Here is a 20,318-nt window from a genome sequence, read left to right as displayed (position 1 = left end):
GGTGGTGGTGGTGGTGGTGGTGGTGGTGGGTGTGTATGTCATCTGTCTGTTTCTTTTTCATAGGACAGAGAGAAATTGAGAGGGAGTGGGTAATAGAGATCAAGAGACAAAGATACCTACAGCATTGCTTCACTGTTCATGAAGTCTCCCCCCTGCAAGTGTTTACTGTGAGTTTAAGCCCAGATCCTTGCACATGGTAACATATGCCCAAACCCTGATTATTTTTGTTTTTCTTTTATTAGATAGAGAATGAGAGACAGAACAAAAAGGAGACAACATAGCACCACTTGAAGCTTCCCCTTTGCATGGTGCAGTCCTTAAACGTGGCAGTCCTTGAACTCAGACTTCAGTCCTCACACACAGTAAAGTGTGTGATCTATTAAATGACCTATCTCATATCTTCTCCCACCACCAAAACAAAAACAAAAACAAAAGCCTTGGGCTGGGAAGACAAGCATAATGGTGCACAATAGTTATGCACAAGACTCTCATGGCTGAGGCTCCTCTAATGTACCGGGTTCAGCCCCCAGCATCATCATAATCTAGAGTTGGAGAATAAGTTGGTCTTTCCCTCTCATTAAAATAAAATTTTTTTAAAAAGTTAACTTTTTGGTAGAGACAGAGAAGCAATGAGGGAATGAAGGAGACCGTATCAACAAATCTTGAACTTAGGTTATGCACATGGCAAAATAGCACTAAACAAATGAGCTATTTTGCAGGTCCAAAAATTTTTAACAATATGGTGCAAAAATACTTTCTGCAAATTGTTGCCAAAAACTGGCAATCTAGAGGAACTATATACTAGGGAAATATAAATTCTAAAATTGACTCAAAAGAAAGTCAAACAACCACAGAGGATGAAAATGATCACACATCTTCTTATAGAAATATGAGCAAGCCCAGATAATTTTTCAAACATATTATATAACTTTTAAGAGACAGTATAGCAATTTTCTGTTTTTAAAAAAATATTTATTTCCTTTTTTTGCCCTTGTTTTATTGTTGTAGTTATTGTTGTTACTGATGTCACTGTTGGATAGACAGAGAGAAATGGTGAGAGGAGGGTAAGACAGAGAAGGGGAGAGAGAGACAGACACCTGCAGACATGCTTCACCACTTGTGAAGCGACTCCCCTGCAGGTGAGGAGCCAGGGGGCTTGAACCCGGATCCTCACACCTGTCCTTGCGCTTTGCACCACCTGCGCTTAACCCGCTGCACTACTGCCCGACCCCCGTAATTTTCTTTTTTTTTTTATTTTATTTACTTATTTTCCCTTTTTTTTGCCCTTGTTGATTTTTTTATTGTTGTTGTAGTTATTATTATTGTTGTTACTGATGCCGTCATTGTTAGATAGGACGGAGAGAAATGGAGAGAGGAGGGGAAAACAGAGACGGGGAGAGAAAGACACCTGCAGACCTGCTTCACCGCCTGTGAAGGGACTCCTCTGCAGGTGGGGAGCCAGGGGCTCTAACGGGTATCCTTACTCCAGTCCTTGAGCTTTGCACCATCTGCGTTTAACCCGCTGCGCTATGGCCCAACTCCCTGTAATTTTCTTTTTAAACTTTTCTAGAGCAAAGAGAAAAAAAAGTAGAATTCTTTCTCTTTCACATTGCAAAACAGACTAACTTTAAAATAAATGCAAAAAATATTGAATGTAAGCCAGATAGAGTTAGCATGAATGAATAAAATTATAGGCCACATTAGCTATAAATACAGATTCTAGGTGGGGGAGATAGCATAATGGTTATGCAAACAGACTCTCATGCCTGAAGCTCTGAGGTCCCAGGTTCAATTCCCCACACTACCATAAGCCAGAGTTGAGCAGTGCTCTGGTAAAAAGAAAAAAGAATTAGTATTTTTTAAAAATACAGATTCTAACATCATGTAAGCAAAATATAAACGAATGAAATTGGGGGTCGAGCGATAGTGCAGCAATAGTGCACATGGCACGAAGCGCAATGACCTAAGGATCCTGGTTCGAGCCCCCAGGTCCCCACCTGCAGGAAGGTCACTTCACAAGTGGTGAAGTAGGTCTGCAAGTGTCTGTTTCTCTCTCCCTCTCTGTCTCCCCTCCTCTCTTGATTTTTCTCTGTCCTATCCAGCAACAAAGGCAGTAATAGCAACAGTAGCAGTAACAACAACCAGGGCAACAGCAAGGACAACAAAATGGGAAAAAATGGCCCCCAGGAGCAGTGGGTTCGTAGTGCAGGCACCCAGTCCCAGCAATAACCCTAATGGCAAAAAATAAAAAATGGGAGTTGGGCGGTAGCACAGCGGGTTAAGCGTACGTGGCGCAAAGCGCAAGGACTGGAGTAAAGATCCCAGTTCGAGCCCGGGCTCCCCACCTGCAGGGGAGTCGCCTCACAAGCGGTGAAGCAGGTCTGCAGGTGTCTATCTTTCTCTCCCGCTCCCTGTCTTCCCCTCCTCTCTCCATCCTATCTAACAATGACGACATCAACAACTACTACAACTGCAACAACAATGAAAAACAAGGGTAACAAAAAGGGAAAATAATATAAAATTAAAAAAATAAAATAAAAAATAGGCTGATAAAAAATAAATAAAATAATGAAATCAGAAAGTAAACAGTAACCACAGTTTATTAAAATACGGAAATATTCAGTGCAGAAAATTACACAAATTCAATTCATGATTTTCACATATTAGATCAAAACTAGTAGATTTTTTAAATTTCTTTTCATTTTTTAAATATTTATTTATTTTCCCTTTGGATGCCCTTGTTTTTTATTGTTGTTGTTACTGATGTCGTCGTTGTTGGATAGGACAAAAAGAAATGGAGAGAGGAGGGGAAGGCAGAGAGGGGGAGAGAAAGATAGACACCTGCAGACCTGCTCCACTGCCTGTGAAGGGACCCCCCTGCAGGTGAGGAGCCGGGGGCTAGAACCAGGATCCCTAGAGCAGTACTTGCGCTTTGCACCACGTGTGCTTAACCCACTATGCTACCGCCAAAACTAGCAGATTTTATCACTAAATGCCCTAACAAATGGAGTCAATAACTTCAGCAATCATTTCTAAAGATCAGAATGCAAGAAGAAATATAAACTGGAGAAATTTCTATTATATAGAAACAAAGAGAAGCCTATTATCACCCAATTTCATAATACTATTTCTAGAGTCTAGTTAATGCAACAAAAATAAGTAACAGTGATACAGTTATTAGGAAAGAAGATATAAATTATCTCAAATACTATGACTGTATACAGTGACAAGAAATGCAACTTTAAAACAACTGCTAATTAGCATTCGAGACTCCAGTAATGGAAAAGAAAACAAGATAAATTTTAAAATGCATGTCTTCCTTTTGTGTGTTAACATAAGCAAATAAAACAGTGAGATAGAAAATACAGACTCATTCCCAGAATGTTTAACAAAGTCTTATTTTATTTGGTATTAAACATGTGTCCTGAGACAAAGGCACAGATTAAATTTTACTTTCATTTCTGAAGCACTAATATATGAATAAAGGTCCCATTATAAATTATTTACCCTAGTTACTCTAGTAAGGTATCATAAAGAAGGAGTTGGGCGGTAGCACAGCAGGTAAACACAGGTGGCACAAAGCATAAGGACCAGCATAAGGATCCTGGTTCAAGCCCCCGTGCTCCCAACCTGCAGGGGAGTCGATTCAAAGGCAGTGAAGCAGGTCTGCAGGTGTCTATCTTTCTCTCCCCTTCTCTGTCTTCCCCTCCTCCCTCCGTTTCCCTCTATCCTATCCAACAACAACAACATCAATAATAACTACAACAACAAAACAACAAGGGCAACAAAAGGGAATAATAAATAAATATAAAAAAAGAAATGATAAAGTTCTACAGGATAAAACTTAATGGAAGACAAAAAAAAAAAAAAAGAATTTTTGAAGACTGGTTTCAACTAGTAGTAACTAGTTGACCTGGATATTAGATTAGACATTAATATAGTATATAGGTAACAAGCTAAAAAAATATGGAATTTGCAAGAAAGTGAAATATGTATTTCTTTTTTTTTTTTTAGCCTCCAGGGTTATTGCTGAGGCTCAGTGCCTGCACCATGAATCCACTGCTCCTGGAGGTCTATTTTGTTGGGGTTTTTAAAAATATTTATTTATTCCCTTTTGTTGCCCTTGTTTTTTTATTGTTGTAGTTACTATTGCCGTTGTTGGATAGGACAGAGAGAAATGGAGAGAGGAGGGAAAGACAGAGAAGGAGAGAGAAAGACAGACACCTGCAGAACTGCTTCACCGCTTGTGAAGCAACTCCCCTGCAGGTGGGGAGACAGGGGCTCAAACTGGTATCCTTACGCTGGTCCTTGTGCTTTGCGCCACCTGAACTTAAACCGCTGCGTTACCACCCGACTCCCTTTGTTTTTCTCTTTTCCCATTTTTGTTGCCCTTGTTGTCCTTATTTTTGTTATTATTTTTATTGTTGCTGTTGCTGTTGAATAGGACAGAGACATCGAGAGAGGAAGACAGAGGAGGGGAGAGAAAGACACCTGCAGACCTGCTTCAGGTCTTCAGGTCTGCTTCAGCCCCTACAGGTGGGGAGCCAGGGGCTGGAACAAGGATCCTAACACCAGTCCTTGTGTTTCGTGCCATGTGCTGCTGTGCCACTGCCTGGCCCCCGAAATGTCTATTTCTAATTAAAAGATAATTTATGGCCAGGTCTCTTCACACACATGCACACACAATTCCCCTAAAGAGTAGTGTTGTAGGAGGTAATCAAGGTCACTTGAAAGACAGTTAATTTCTTTTTCTCAAAGGTTCATTTTATTTATCCCATGTGAGTTTTTCACGTCAGACAGAGAGCAGTCAAAGCACTGTTCCAGTACACATGGTGCTGGGGATGGAACCATGAATCCATGAATCTCAGGCATAGAAAGAAGTATGATGACTGGGAGTCGGCAGTGGTGCAGCGGGTTAAGCGCAGGTGGCGCAAAGCACAATGACCAGCGTAAGGATCCCAGTTAGAGCCCACGACTCCAGCCTGCGACTCCCCGCCTGCAGGGAGGTCGCTTCATAGGCGGTGAAGCAAGTCTGCAGGTGTCCATCTTTCTCTCCCCCACCCTGCGTCCCCTCCTCTCTCCATTCTCTCTGTCCTATCTAACAACGACGACATCAGTAATGATGGTTATTAACTACAACAACAATAAAAAAAAAAGTATGATGATCAATGATGCTATTTCCCCTGGTGCAAAAATAACAATACTACTAATAATAAATGAAATAATTTTTAAATATGTTTTATAAACCAACCTATTTGTGACCAGGTGGTCACAGTGGTAGGGCACAGGACTTGCATTCAGGAAGTCCTGAGTTTGCCCCCACTCCCCACCCCCCACCCCCAGCACTGTATATGTCACAGCAATACTCTGGTCTGTCACATTCTTTCATTAGTAATTTTTTGCTATTGCCACCAGGTTGTCACTGAGGCTATAAGACAGCTCCACACCACTGTTCCCAGTGGCCATTTTTTCCTTTTATTTATTTATTTATTTTTTTTGTTTGATACAACAGAGAGACTGAGAGGGGTTGGGGAGATAGAGAGGCCAAGACCTACAGTCCTGCGTCAATGTTTGTGAAACTTCCCCCATTTAGGTAGAGACTAGGGGCTTGAACCCAGGTCCTTGAGCATGGTGATGAGTGTACTCAACTAGGTCCATCACTGCTTGACCCAATAAAATCTTTTTAAAAATTCACTTCTGATGACGTGGAGATAGCTCATCCAGTAGAGTGAACACTTTGCTATAAACCGGGACATGGCTTTGAGCCCCCAGCCACTACATGGGAGCACCTGGACAGAGGAGACTTTGTAAGCAGGGCTGTGATATGTCTTCATCACTCTCTCCCTCTTTCCTCCTCTCTCCCTCTCTGTCTCCCACATTCTATCTAAAAATAAAAGTCTGCTGGGAGTGGTGGAATAGTACAGTTCCCCAGCAATAGCCCTGGTGGCAAAAATGAATAAACTTTGGTAGAATAACAATTCGTTGGATAGAAATGTATTGAACACGTAGCCTTCAGTAGGTGCTTTATGGCAAGGCAGTAAAATGATTCCTCATCAGGAAAGGATATTTCTGGCATCTTCACATCTCATATGCAATATGCTATGTGACTGAGAATTGTGTTTAACACATTCAACATACATAGCAAAATTCTGAGCAATTGAGACAATTATACCCTTGAGCAGCTCCCTTTTTTAAAAATTCCCCTTACAATTTCCTTCTGTTGATTTCCACCCCAGGATTCTTTCCCAGTTCTAAATTAAGAGACTAAGGAAAGTTCCTAAATAAGGCCTAACACAAAAGAACAGAAAAATAAGAGAAGGGATGTATTAGCTCTTAAATCCTTGCTTCCATTTGCTTTCAATAGTTCTTTCTTTCTCTGCCACCAGAGTTATCGCTGGAGTGTGGTGCCTGCACCACAAATCCACCCCTCCTGATGCCCATTCCCCACTCCACCGCTCTCTTTTTCTTTTTTCTTATTGCTGGGTGCCGGCACTATGAATCCACTGCTACTGGTGACCATTTTTTCCCATTTTATTGGGTAGCACAGAGAGAAACTGAGAGAGGAGGGAGATAGAGAGGGCAAGAGAAACACTAGACACCTGCAGACCTGCTTCACCGCTTGTAAAGCAACTCCCTGCAGCAAGTGGGGAACCAGGGCTTAAACCCCGGATCCTTGAGTGCATCCTTGTGCTTCATACCATGTGTTTTTGATAGAGGTGACAGGGAGAGATAGACAAAGAGAGACAAAGAGCAATGTTGCAGCAACGTTCCACTGTTCACAAAAGCTTCTCCTTTTCAGTCAGTGGATGCGCCGCTGACTGGCCCTTCTTTTTTTTTTAATTTTTTTTTTATTAGACAAGACAGACAGAAATTGAAGGGGGGAGTGGTCTGGGAGGTGGTGCAATGGATAAAGCACTGGACTCTCAAGCATGAGGTCCTAAATTCATTCCCCTGTAGCACATGTACCAGAGTGACGTCTGGTTCTTTCTCTCCTCCTATCTTTCTCATTAATAAATAAAAGTTTTAAAAGAGAGAGAGAGGAAGAAAGAAAGAGAGAAAGAGAGAGAAAGGAAGGAAGGAAGGAAGGAAGGAAGGAAGGAAGGAAGGAAGGAAGGAAGGAAGGAACTGAAAGGGGAAGAGAGAAATAGGGAGAAAGAGAAACATCTGCATACTTGCTTCACAGCTCATGAATTTTCTCCCCTGAAGACTGAGAGTGGTAGCTTGAACCCGGGTCCTTGCACATGGTAACATGTGTGTTCAAAAGGGAGCACCATCACCCAGCCCCCTTCAATAGTGCTTTTAGCGTTTAATTTTCTGTTCAAAGGAAGTCTCAAGTTACAAGTACAATCATCTTTAGTATGAAAAAATTATATTACCTCGTTCTTGTCAAAATTATCAAAAGATTGAAACTGAGGGGGAAAAGTAAAGCAAATCCAAGTTATTCTAAATTAAATAAATTTAATAGTCACCACAGTAACACTGCTACATGGGTATATGACTTGATAAATACCACCAGCAGGCAGAAAATTTTCCTTTGCTATCAGAACAAGACCTGGGAACAGTGCACCTGCTTTGTTATGGGCATAGCCCAAGTTTGAGCCTGGCCCCTAATGCACTAAAGGGAGCGTCAGCGCTGTGGTCTCTTAGTTGTTGTTTGTTTATTTACCAGCACTGTTCAACTCTGGCAGACCACTCTGGTGTTCTTAGGATTGAATCTGGGACCTGGAAGCCTCAGGCACAGAATGTTTACATAACCATTATGCTATCTCCGCAGTCTGTACTGTGGTGTCTTTTTGTCTCTCTACTTCTGTCTTTATATCTGAAAAAAGATCAGCCTGGAGCAGTGAAGCCACAATGATGATCAAAAAATATAAAATATAAATAATTAAAAAATATATATTTTCCTTGGAAATATTTCTTTTTTCTTTTTTTTTACCAGTCCACTGCTCTGGCATATGGTGGTGCTGGGGATTGAACCTGGGACCTTCAGTGCCTCAAGCTTGAGAGTTTGTTTAACCATTATGCTATCTCCCCAATCCCTTTTTCTTTATTTTTTTACCACCAGGGTAATCGTTGCATCTCAGTAGCCACACAATTCCACCATTCCCAGTGGTTTGGGGTTTTTTGTTTGTTTGCTTGCTTTTTTTTTTTTTTAATATTTATTCCCTTTTGTTGCCCTTGTTTTATTGTTGTCGTTATTGTTGTCGTTGTTATTGGATAGGACAGAGAAATGGAGAGAGGAGGGGAAGACAGAGAGGGGGAAGAGAAAGATAGACACCTGCAGATCTGCTTCACCACCTGCAGATGGGGAGTCGGGGGCTCAAACTGGGATCCTTACTCCGGTCCCTGCACTTTGCACCACCTGCACTTAACCCGCTGCACTACAGCCCGACTCCCTGCTTGCTTGTTTTTGATAGAGGTGACAGAGAGAGATAGACAAAGAGAGACAAAGAGCAATGTTGCAGCAATGTTCCACTGCTCACAAAAGCTTCTCCTTTGCAGATGAGGACCAGGGGCTTGAACCTAGATCCTCAAGCATGGTAATGTGTGTGATCTATATGGTGAACCATCTTGGAACTGTTTGTATCCATACATTTGCTCATAACTTGAATGTTAATCAAAAGAAATGCCACTTCTATCACCTAAATGATATATCTTCAAGAAAAGTAATTTAGCACAGCAGGTTAAGCACACATGGCATGAAGCGCAATGACCAGCATAAGGATCCAGGTTCAAGCCCCCAACTCCCCACCTACAGGGGGATCGCTTCACAAGCTGTGACACTGGCCTGCAGGTGTCTGTCTTTCTCTCCCCCTCTCTGTCTTCCCCTCCTCTCTCAATTTCTCTCTATCCTATCCAATAACAACAGCAATAATAACAACAACAAGTAAGGCAACAACGAAATGGGGAAAAAATGGCTTCCAGGAGCAGTGTATTCATGGTGCAGGCACCGAACCCCAGAGATAACCCTGGAGGCAAAATGAAATTAAATAAATAAATTTTTAAAAAGTAATTTAATTGAGAAAATAAAAAAATATAATACTGCTTCTTTCTCCCAAGAAGGAAAGGATGCAATCCTACATTCCATCACATCATTCCTACAGGGTCTGGACTAATCAATAGACAACTTTAAATATATATATATATCTCCAGGTGGTGGCTCACCCAGTTAAGTGTACATATTCCAAGAGCAAGGACCCAGGTTTGAGCCTGCACTCCCCACCTGCAGAGGGGTGCTTTACAAGTAGTGAAGCAGATCTGAAGGTGTCTTTCTCTTTCCCTCTATATCTCCCCTCCCCTCTCAGTTTCACTCTGTCCTATCCATCCTATAGTAGAAAAAAAGAGAGACAGTGAGAGAGAGAGAAATGGCACTGATCCCCAGCAATAACCCTGGTAGCAATTTAAATATGAAAAAACATACATACACATACACATACATATACATATATATCCATCCAACAGGGTTTGGCTTTGAGATCTCTCTTCCTGTTCTCACTGATTCGTTATTCCCAGTGTGATTATCAAATTGCACTGCCTTTCACATTTTATTCACCAATGAATAATTGAATACTTGAGTGCACTGATGCCCTCTGCATGTTCAGCTTTATATCAGATATAAAGAAAGATGCAAAAGAAATATAAAACCGTCTCTGCCCTACAGAATCTTGTGATCTCTCCCACAGGCAAAATGAAACATGCTGTCTCATTAAGTAATTTGTAAGATTAGTGCCAAAATCTATGGCGCTGATTACATACATTTAACACTTACGGAGAATTTTAGAGCCTCCAAACAGTTTTCTGCATTTAATTCTCGAACAATCTCGTAAAGTACACACTAGCCTGAATTTAGTAAAGAGAAGACCGAGATTTAGAATTTTAAGTGGCATGTTTCAATCAAATAGATTATGAGTGGAAGAGTCAAGGCTCAAGGTAGGTTTTGTGTTTGTTTGTTTGTTTGTTTGTTTAACTCTAAACCCTGCCCTCTTCTCAGCACAGCCCAGGAAACCACAGGCAGAGATCAACAGGGGCAGTCAGTCTTCTGCAGGAGGTGGAATTAAACCAGATCAGACAGTATTATCAAGAAAACACAAAAACATTGGAGTAATGTCCAGGCAAACGTCCGAATGAATTTTATTCTGCTGATACATATACTTTCTGAGTGACACACACACACACACACACCCCACCCTTTCCTTGGCTTTGGTGCCTTTACCTTCCCAGTGTGGGTTTTGTATTCAGAGCTGGGAATGTCAGAAATAACTCAAGGCTGAGCTCGCGGGATTACAGAAATCCTAAACCACACACCTAAATCTTAAAGGTCTAATTTCTTCAAATACACACAGTTCTGTTGTTGTTTTCTTTTGCATTTGCACCAAAGTATTGCATGTCTGCACCGGCGAGCCTAACTCGCCCCAATCCTCATCTGGCATTCTCACCTCCACACAGTCACTTGTTTTAAGCTGTCAGTGACTGTCCCTGCCCCCAACTCCACCGGTTCCCGGGTTTGCTCAGCCTCCCCCTAACCCCCTCCGCCCAGGGGACGGGATACCTCACTCAGGAGGTGCAGGGCCGCCACGATGCTGTCTCACAGCCTTGCCGGGTGAGATGTGACCTTAGGCTCCGTCCTTGGGGATCTGTGGCTCCAGTGTGGCCAGGGGTTCCCGGATCGCTGACACAGTGTGGCCTGGGGCAGCACACGATCCGCAGCTTCGTCTCCGGGCACCCGGGCATCACTGCATCCCAGCGTCCTGGCCGGTGCTCCGGGCTCGATCCGGGCGGGGATCCATTCTCACCCCCTGTCGAAGCCGACAGCCAGCACTCACGAGGATTCCCGAAGGCAGGTCAGCGGCCGCTGCACGAGCAGAAACCAAAGCCGCCCGCCCAAGGTGCACATAGCCGCCACCCTCAGCCCCCCGGCCGGGACCACAGAGAAGCGTTTCTATGGAAACGCTCCTTCGGGTCACGTGATGCCGTCGGGTACCCAATCGCGTCTCGCCTTTTGCTTTCAGCCCGCCCTCCGCCCCCGCCTCCTTCGCTCCTCCCCGCCCCTTTCCTGCAGAGAGTCCGCGCCTGCGTCCTGAGTCCCGCGCGAAGGCACCCTGGCACGCGCTCCCGGAGGCGGGCGGGGGCGTTGTGCGCGTGCCCGAGGAGCCCCGGGCGTCACTGGTGCGCAGGCGCAGAGCCGGCCAAGTCCGGCGACGCCCAGAGCGGAAGCGGGAAGTGTGGGTGCTGCTGTGGGGTCCTGAGGACTGAGCCTACTCACTCACCTAGGGGCCGGGATGTCGAAGAACACGGTGTCGTCCGCCCGCTTCCGGAAGGTGGACGTGGATGAGTACGACGAGAACAAGTTTGTGGATGAGGAGGACGGCGGCGATGGACAGGCGGGACCCGACGAGGGCGAGGTGGACTCTTGTCTGCGACAATATCCTTGAGTGGCCGCGCCCCCCAGAACTCCAGCCGGCTCCCCGAAACGCACTAGAGCCCCCCCACCCCGAATCCTGCGGGATCCCGAGGCCCGGGGACCGCCCCCCTTTCCAGAGGCGACGCCCCGCCGCCCCCTGCGACCTCGGCGGGTCCCTGCAGGGTCCCCCCATCCCGACGGGGCGGGGGCTCTCCCGGGGCGGCTCTCGGACCCTGGTCCGCTGCCCTGGCGGCCGGGCGCCCCCTTTCTCTCCCGGGACCCTGATTGTGGGGAGCGGCCCCGGAGGCCCGCGGGGAGTTGTGCTGTCCGCGAGCGGGTCCGCCCTCGGCGGCCGGGAGGTGCGCTGACTTAGGGCGCGAGGCCGGGGCGGGGGCTTGCGGGATGGAGGCCTCCGCCCGCGGAGCCTTCGGCTTGAAAGAGGAATTATTTGGGCAGAAGTGCAGGTTGCACAGCATCTGTTGACGGGTAGGTAGGAGGGGGAGCGGGCACACCGCCACCTAAACTCCCCTCGCCCGAAAGGAAGCCGCGGAGGAAAAGGGTAGTTAGGGGGTCCGGGGTGCAAATGGAGAAGCCCTGGAAATACTAAAAAATAAGCCGCCGGCCCCCTCCGGTGAGCAGAATCGAAGATGAGTCATTTGGACAAAGCAAGATATTTTTTTCTTAGAATCCCCAAAGCGTTCCGTTTTTAAGAGAGATTTGACTGTCAGTTCCTGGTTGGGTGGTTGTTGGGGTTCTCTTTGCATATTTCAATATTCGTACCGCCAAGTACTCATTTGCATCGGATCTGTGTTAAGAAAATGGAAAGGTTGCAGCGACCAGATTCATCTTTTCAGAGATTCTCAGCTAAATGAATTCATTCATATCTGATTATTTGGGGGTATATCCAGGACTCTCTCCTCGTCAGTGTCGTATTAAATTGTAATGGGAAAGAAGGTAGGAGTGAAAATAATTCGGTAACAACTGTTACCTACTCTTATCTAGTTTCAGTAACACCTAAAACAGAAATCAACATGCAGATGTCTCTCTGGTTTTTGTGACTCTCAGTGCTGATTGGAGTCTTTAAAATGAGCCCCTCTACAGAAAGCATGCTTCTCTACCATGAGTCCTGGAAAATAGCAGTTTACCAGCCACAGGGGGTTTTGTCAGACGCTTTTTTATCGAAATGAGTGCTGAACGTTATTCTATCTCCAAACATTCTTTGTGGTGGCTAAATGATTTTGGTGGAGCCAGTATACCTTAGATGATATGCGCCGACACGTAAATGGTCTTGTATCCATGGAGTGAATCTTTTTTTTTTTTAACCAATTAATTTTAAAACACAAGGACAGAGTCTTTACTATACTCACAACTACCAGAAGAGCCAAGCTCTGATCTGGCAGTAGAAATGGAGGAAGAAGTGAACTCTGTCGTTTTCCTTTTAGGGGAATGGCTGTACATTCTGACAGTCTGATTGGTCTTTCCTGTTTCATACTTGCTAACTCCCTCCCGCTCTCAAACAGAGACTAAATTTAACAGGTAGGGTTTAAGGCAGTTCTGATAACCTTTAGGAAGCATAAAAGGAAATACCTAAAACAACTAAACTCCTACCTCAGGGACATTCGTTATTTCTGTAAGCACCTTTTCGCCTCAATATTGAGAAATTGCTAGTAAATTCCATTTAGAATGCTAGAGCAATCTACCCCGCGTGTCTAGTAACAAGTTAATTCTAACAAGAGTTTTGTTTATTTTTTGAGTTAGAATCATATAAACAATTTTTTGTTGATAATGGGCTGTTTGATTTAGGACCTATATTTTGGAGGGTTTTTTTTGTTGTTTTATTTGGTTGGTTATTTACTTACTACAGAGAGAGAAAGAGCCAGAACATCATATAGCACAGGTGACCCCAAGGATCAAACACAAGACTTTGTGCTTGAGAGTTCAACACTTTATCCACTATGTCAACTTGCAGACTGCCAGAATGTTTGTTTTTCCCTTTACCAGAGCACTGCTCAGCTCTGGCTTATGGAGCAGGGAATTGAACCTGGGACTTGGGAGCCTCTGTGCATAACAGTTATGGGGGTTTTTTGTTGGTTTTTTTTTTTGCCTCCTGGGTTATTACTAGGGCTAGGTGCCTGCACTATGAATCCACTGTTCTTGTGGCCATTTATTTATTCATTTATTTTGGATAGAAGAGAAATTGAGAAGGGAGGAGGAGATAGGGAGAGAGAGAGAGAGACACCTGCAGACTTTGTAAAGCAATCCCCCTGCAGGTGGGGAGCCAGGGGCTTGAACCTGGATCCTCCTTGTGCTTTGTACTATGTGCGTTTAACCCAGTGCGCCACCACCCGGCCCCCTAACCATTATGCTGTCTACCCCTAGAATTTTTTTTTTAATAGCACACTACATTGTGGGGTGTTGAGTAATTGTAACCAAACTCAACATGGACATGGTCTTTGATTTGTCTTTTATTTCAGTATTTGAATATTTTCTTGATTTTATCATTTTATCTTTGACACCATTGAAATAATATATTGAATTTTCCCAGTGTTGAATGTAGTGACCATAGTAATCTTTCTTTTCATGCATGAAGTCAAATCTTAAGAGCCAGTGGATTCTGGTAGTTGTTCATGCTTCTCTGGGGTCTGCCCTTTGCTGCTATCCCCTTAACCTCCATCACAGGAAACATGACAGCTGCTCTCCAAGCTGCTTTGAAAAACCCCCCCATCAATACCAAGAGTCAAGCAGTAAAGGTAAGTCACAGGCAACACAGTGATCTCCCTTCTACCTTCCCGGCTGCTTCTCAAAACCTTCCAGTAGCTCAAATCTGAATAAAAACCAAATGGCCTGCAGCATTTGTGGGGTATCTTCCCACCTCCTCTTTGCCTTGCTCTCCTGCTATTCTCCTGCCCCCTCCCCTCCAGCCACCTTGGGTCCTTCTATTATTCAGCCTTACACACACACTAATAGCACCTCTTTTTTCTTTCTTCCTTTTTTTTTTTTCCTTTCTGATTTAGTAATGATCAATAAGACTGTAGGACAAGAGGAGTACAATTCCACACAGTTCCCAGCACCAGAGTTCCATATCCCTTCCCCTCCATCCTCCATTGAAAGCTTTCCTATTCTTTATCCCTCTGGGAGCATGGACCCAGGGACATTATGGGCTGCAGAAGTTGGAAGGGCTAGCTTCTGTAATTGCTTCTTCACTGGACAAGGGTGTTGGCAGGTCAATCCATACTCCCAGCCTGTTTCTATCTTTCCCTAGTGGGACAGGGCTCTCGGAAGGTAAGGTTCCAGGACAAAATCGTGAGGTTGTCTGTCCAGAGAAGTTAGGTTGGCATCATGGTAGTATCCACAACTTGGTGGCTGAAAAGCATTAAGATAAATAGCAGGGAGTTGGGTGGTAGCGCAGCGGGTTAAGTGCATGTGGCACAAAGTGCAAGTACAGCTTAAAAATCCCGGTTCGAGCCTCCAGCTCCCCACCTGCAGGGGAGTCGCTTCAGAAGTAGTAAAGCAGATCTACAGGTGTCTGTCTTTCCCCTCTCTGCCTTCCCCTCCTCTCTCAATTTCTCTTTGTCCTATCTAACATCAACGACATCAATAACAACAACAATAATAACTACAACAATAAAAAACAAGGGCAACAAAAGGAAAAATAAATAATTTTTTAAAAATTTTTTAAAAGATATAAAGCAGGACAAATTGTTCATTAATCAGGAACCTAAAGGTAAGAATATATATGGCAGACAAGATTTGGGGTCTCCATTATGGAAAAAGCTAGAAGTCTATGTTAAGTATATTCCAAGGGGGCTAACAACACTTCTCTTTTCTCTGTCTCAAGACATTTGGATCAGATACCCCAGTGTTTTCCCATTCATGTCCTTCATTTCATCATTCAGATATTATTTTCTCACTGCAGCCTGTCTCAAATTGTAACCACACACAAGCCTAAACATGCTGTTGTTTATTTACCTGCAGGATCGAGCAGGCAGCATTGTCCTGAAAGTGCTCATCTCCTTTAAAGCTAATGATATTGAAAAGGCAGTTCAATCTCTGGACAAGAATGGTATTGATCTCCTAATGAAGTATATTTACAAAGGTTTTGAGAGCCCCTCTGACAACAGCAGTGCTGTGTTACTGCAGTGGCATGAAAAGGTAAGTTATTGTGAATAATCAGTCATTCCCGCTAGTCCTTGTACAATAGAGAATACCAGTGACAGCTTCTCTAACCTAAATCACTATCTCAGTTGCCTTCTTGGTTTTACATCTTTGCCTGAACAAGAACTTCACAAGCCTAGCACTTAGTCATGATTTACATTTTTTTCACATCATAGTTCCAAAGTTTCTATCCACTAAATGGTATTGTCTTAGCTTGGGAGAAAGGGGGAAGAAAAAAAAATTGACAAACTAAGTAGACTAGATGAAGTTTAGCATGATTGATCCCAATTTGAATTTCTCCCCAACACTGCTGGGAATAAGTAGAACAAATGTCCTAAAATTACATTTAAGCACCTGTTTTACGCAAGAACATTATGCTACAGAACTTTAAGAACATACTGTTATTTGCAAACGGCGAACACACTTGAATGTTAATGAGTATGTCTCCAGAGTTTAAGTGCAGGAGGGCATGTCCCTGATGTCCAACACAATGCCTGCTACACCAGAGCTGCTCAAAGCATAGTTCTGAAAATTACTGAATCCAAAACCAACAGGCTCTCCTTGCTTTGAAATTTGACTCTTTGTGGCTGTCGACATTTACAGTTTTGCTTTGTTTTTAGGCACTTGCTGCAGGAGGAGTTGGGTCCATTGTTCGAGTTCTGACTGCAAGGAAAACTGTGTAATCCAGCAGGAACTGGATATCTGCTGTGGGGGTGGGAGTCGCTGGTACAAAGACCAAAACAACCAAATGCCACGGCTGCCCTTTGGGTAGCATCTGTGTCTCTCAGCTTTGCCTTCTTGCTTCCTTTTCCTAACTGTAAAGAAAATGACATATCAGTTTTCATTTGATGATAATTGGAATAATATGAGGAAATGTTGTTTCAACAGGAGTGCTTCGTGCTCTCAGTACTGTCTCAGTGGTGTGTATACCAGTCTGTATATAGTATTATAATTTACATTCAAGTATAATTGTGCAGTTTTTAACCCCTATTGGCTGGTGTTTGAGGGGTTTGGCTTTTGTTTTTCTTTGGTTTTGATTTTGGTTAATAATTAGAAATTTGATCAGAATTTGAGGCCGGTTTCCTACCTAATTACTAGCCAGGAAATGATCTTTCTAAAACATGTGTTTGAGAGACTGGCAGCTATTAACAAAGCAAAACTGGACCATACTGCCCTTATTTAAGCAAAATGTATTTCTGGAACAAGTGGTGTGGGAAAGCACTGCCAAGCTCAGCCGTTTCTGCTGCCTACAGACTGTGTGAGTTTTAAGTATGCTTCTTCCTCTCATCAATCAATAATTGTGACCTCTCGACTTCCTTTGGTTACCCAGGGTCCAGAGCAAGGAATCTTGCTCAATACGTATGTATCTCTAAAATATCAGAGCCTGTTTGGAGGAACATAAAACTTTTATTCCGGTAACATGACCCTATTTGGGGAAACTCCTCCAGACCAGAAAGGGCATGGAAACTAAGACTTGGTTCAAACTCTGGGCAGCCTCTGAATGAAATCCGACTCACTTTAGAAATAAAGTGACTGCCTTAGACATTCTGAGGCATGTATCTGAACATTCAACATGCCCTGGGAAGGTCTTCAGTATTCTTTGGGGTAATCATAATCCCAGAAGACTGTTTCTGATCCAGACATACACATTCTCAATTTTAGCTCAGTGTTTTTTTAAAAAAAAGAAAATGCCGCACAGCCAAAAGTGTTTACTTTCTTGGACAGACCAAATCGGTTCTTAAAAAAAATGACCGGTGCTTATTGAAAGGTATTCTTCAGTAGTGGCTCCAAAACTAACCACCTGAATGCTTAAACTAAGAGAGAAATCAGCCTGTGTTTCCTATTTACATTGGGCACCAGATTCATAATCACTGACATGTGAAAACTGGTGCCGAAATTCTAGAAACTCTTTGCTGTTTTTGATACCTGCTTTTTTGTTTTGTAAAGACTGTAAAATTCAGAAAATAAACTGTCAGTGTTGAATAACTTCTCTTGTAATTCTTACTTTAATACTTAAGGCTGGATGGTTAATTTAGCAGAAAAGTTTATTTTACCACCAGGTTTTTATACTTGTGACTGGAATTCATTTGGATCAGAAGATATACCAAAAGATTTTATTCAAACATAAGATAGATCGAGATAAGGAGAGTCGCTAATAATGTCAGGGTATTACTAAAGCAGAAAGGGGAAGTTCATTTGACTTGAACCAAGGAGAACGCTGAAGTGAGTTTAATTGCTGGTATTTGATATAAGAAAAATTCTCAATAGTAAAAGTTACTTACTCAGCAAATCAGGCTTGGTCAAGTGTATCTTCATAGGAGATTCAAGAAAGCCATGAGATTATAGTAAATAATGGTTTGGGTTGGTTTTTTCTTTTTAGCTGAGATGGATATTGATGGTAACTTAGTCCCACTGCTTCAATAACAGTATAAAAGAATGAGAAAGCGAATACAAAGAAAAACATAAGTTGATAATAAATAGACTCACTCATACGGCAACTGGGGAGGTGCCTCAACGAGTGAAATGCAAGATTTGCATGTTTGAGGTGCTAAGTTTGACCCCCAGCATCACATATGGCAGAGCAATGCTCAGATCTCTGTGTCTCTCACAAAATAAATCTTTAGAAATAAAAAAAGTTTGGGGCCAGGTGGTGGCGCACCTGGCTAAGCACACACATTATAGTGCATAAGGTTCCGGGTTCAAGACCTTGGCCCCCACCTGCAGGAGGAAAGTTTCACAAGTGGTAAAGCAGGGCTGTAGGTGTCTCTCTGCCTCTCTCCTCTGTGTCCCCCTCCTCAATTTCTCTCTGTCTCTATCCAATAATAAATAAATATAAAAAAGAAAAGATTAAGCGCATGTGGCGCAAAGTGCAAAGACCAGTGTAAGGATCCCGGTTTGAGACCCTGGCTCCCCACCTGCAGGGGAGTCCCCTTCACAGGCGGTGAAGCAGGTCTGCAGGTGTCTGTCTTTCTTTGCCCCTCTCTGTCTTCCCCCTCCTCTCTCCATTTCTGTCCTATCTAACGACAACGACATCAATAACAACAACAGCGATAGGTACAACAACAATAAAAAGACAACAAGGGAAAATAAATTTTTTTTAAAGTTTAAAAACAACACAGGGATGAGTTATTTTATCCTTTGATATTTGTGGTTATGCATTAAAATGTTAACCTTCAGTGTTCATTTTAGAGAATTCTGTTAATAACAGATAGTCATTGATACAGTCCCAGTGTATATTTGATTTCAGAACCTAGGCATAGAAAAGATGCACATAATCACACAGTTTGCTGACACCTATAACAATTCTTAGCTTGCCTCAGCCTGATCAAGGTCCTACAGCCCTTCTTTCTCGAACCTCCTGTTTCCAAGACGTGAGGGTTGGGTTTCCTCTAGAAATCCCAGACCTTGATGCTGGGCGCTAGGGGACGCTGTTGAGAGATAAGAGCCACTGAGGAGCCCTTCAGGAGTGACAGTTGGGCAGGCATAGAAGTCAGGAGAATGGTGGGCAGACCCACACTCAGCGTCTGCTCAGCTGCTCACACAGCACAGTTATTTTCCATGGTGACTTTTTCTTACCTTTGGGTGGTTTTTAAAGTTGCGAGGTTAGGAGATGAACACATCTATAAATCGACTAGAAAAGGAGAGAAGTGGGAAAAGGGTTGGGCTTTTCAAACCTGTTTTTCACGTGATTTGGTTCTTGACCCAGTATTTTTTCAGTGTCCTTTCTTTTGAAGACGGTGTATTTTTAACTAGTAAACTTGTACTTTAAATTATTTCTGTCATAATTTGATTTAACAAGAACCAGCAACTACTTTCTTATTTCCTTTGGCAAGCTCAATAGGTGACTGTACCTAGCTAAAAATTAATGGCTTGACTGAATAAAAATCACTTTGGTCACCTTCACTTACTGACCTGGAGCACCATTTTGGAAAGTGCCCCAAATTGGAAGCTAGTGCACACTGGTGGAGTGTCCATACATTTCTGGTTTCAGAGCCATTTGAAGTCTTTCAAAGCTTTCAAAGTCTTTACCTGGGAAAGGGGAGATCCTTAAAATGTCTGTTATCTTAAGGAAATCAGTCAAAACCATAGACCTGCACTGACTGAGCAGTCAAGTCATCATTCAACCCAACAACAAATACTGGGCTGTTCACTGTAACCCCATCACAGGTGGGTGAGCCAGTGTTTGGGTTCAAATGGTGTTGGACTAGTTCACACTTGGCATTGTCCATGTCTACCGTCCCCAGTTATATTCATTTGCTTCCTATACTTTCTTGTCCCCCTCTGCAACCCCTATAGCTACTTCCTCCCCTCTTTTTCTCTATTCCTTCTGTCTCTTCTCCAGTCTGGCACTTAATGCCTAGATAAGCAAACTTTGTTTCTTTTCATTATGTGGTGCTCAGGTTGATGAGTTTAAGTGAGGCCTTCCCATCATTCTTTGAATGTTTCATTTCCTCACATCAGGACTGCAAAAATGCAGATTTTAATTTTCATAGCTTGCTTTAGCCATTTTACACCCAAAAGTTGTTGCCTGCACAATTTTGTGCCTTCAATTTTCAGGTCCATAAAGCTACTTTTCTGTGTGCTGCTCCCATGTAGCACTAGGGCTTCAACTTAGCTCCTTGTTCATGAGGTGAAGCAGTTCTTTTAAACACATATTTACTTTTTTTTTTTTTAACCAGAGCACTGCTCAGCTCTGGCTTACGGTGGTGTGGGGGATTTAACCTGGGCATGAGTCTCTTTGCATGACCGTTATGTTATCTAC

The 20,318-nt window shown here is 43.2% G+C and overlaps 2 protein-coding genes across 5 annotated transcripts in view; one reads left to right on the top strand and one right to left on the bottom strand.

The window, feature by feature from the left end:
• The window catches only part of RGL1 (ral guanine nucleotide dissociation stimulator like 1), a 223,560-nt gene extending 212,639 nt beyond the window's left edge, over positions 1-10,921 (bottom strand). For all 4 annotated transcript variants that reach the window (XM_016188465.2, XM_060197817.1, XM_016188467.2 and 1 more), the window contains exon 1: positions 10,550-10,921. The gene's annotated coding sequence lies outside the window, so the exon portion shown is untranslated. The remainder of the gene's footprint in view (positions 1-10,549) is intronic.
• Positions 10,922-11,177: 256 nt separating this feature from the next.
• On the top strand, positions 11,178-17,542 carry ARPC5 (actin related protein 2/3 complex subunit 5). Its single transcript, XM_060197822.1, has 4 exons — positions 11,178-11,423; positions 14,080-14,151; positions 15,377-15,553; positions 16,177-17,542. The coding sequence occupies exons 1-4, from the start codon at positions 11,280-11,282 to the stop codon at positions 16,237-16,239; spliced, it is 456 nt and encodes a 151-aa protein (XP_060053805.1). The 5' UTR covers positions 11,178-11,279; the 3' UTR covers positions 16,240-17,542.
• The last annotated feature ends 2,776 nt before the right edge of the window (positions 17,543-20,318 follow it).

Source organism: Erinaceus europaeus, chromosome 9 (assembly GCF_950295315.1).
Source record: "Erinaceus europaeus chromosome 9, mEriEur2.1, whole genome shotgun sequence".
Taxonomy (NCBI): domain Eukaryota; kingdom Metazoa; phylum Chordata; class Mammalia; order Eulipotyphla; family Erinaceidae; genus Erinaceus; species Erinaceus europaeus.
The sequence above is the reverse complement of the archived record's forward strand: the minus strand, read 5'-3'. Positions and strand labels throughout refer to the sequence as shown.

Excerpts from the sequence above, each read along its gene's own strand:
- ARPC5 (XM_060197822.1), top strand. The coding sequence starts at position 11,280 with ATGTCGAAGAACACGGTGTCGTCCGCCCGCTTCCGGAAGGTGGACGTG. Across the intron at positions 11,424-14,079 it reads TGGACTCTTGTCTGCGACAA|GGAAACATGACAGCTGCTCT; the intron begins TATCCTTGAGTG and ends ACCTCCATCACA. Across the intron at positions 15,554-16,176 it reads TACTGCAGTGGCATGAAAAG|GCACTTGCTGCAGGAGGAGT; the intron begins GTAAGTTATTGT and ends CTTTGTTTTTAG.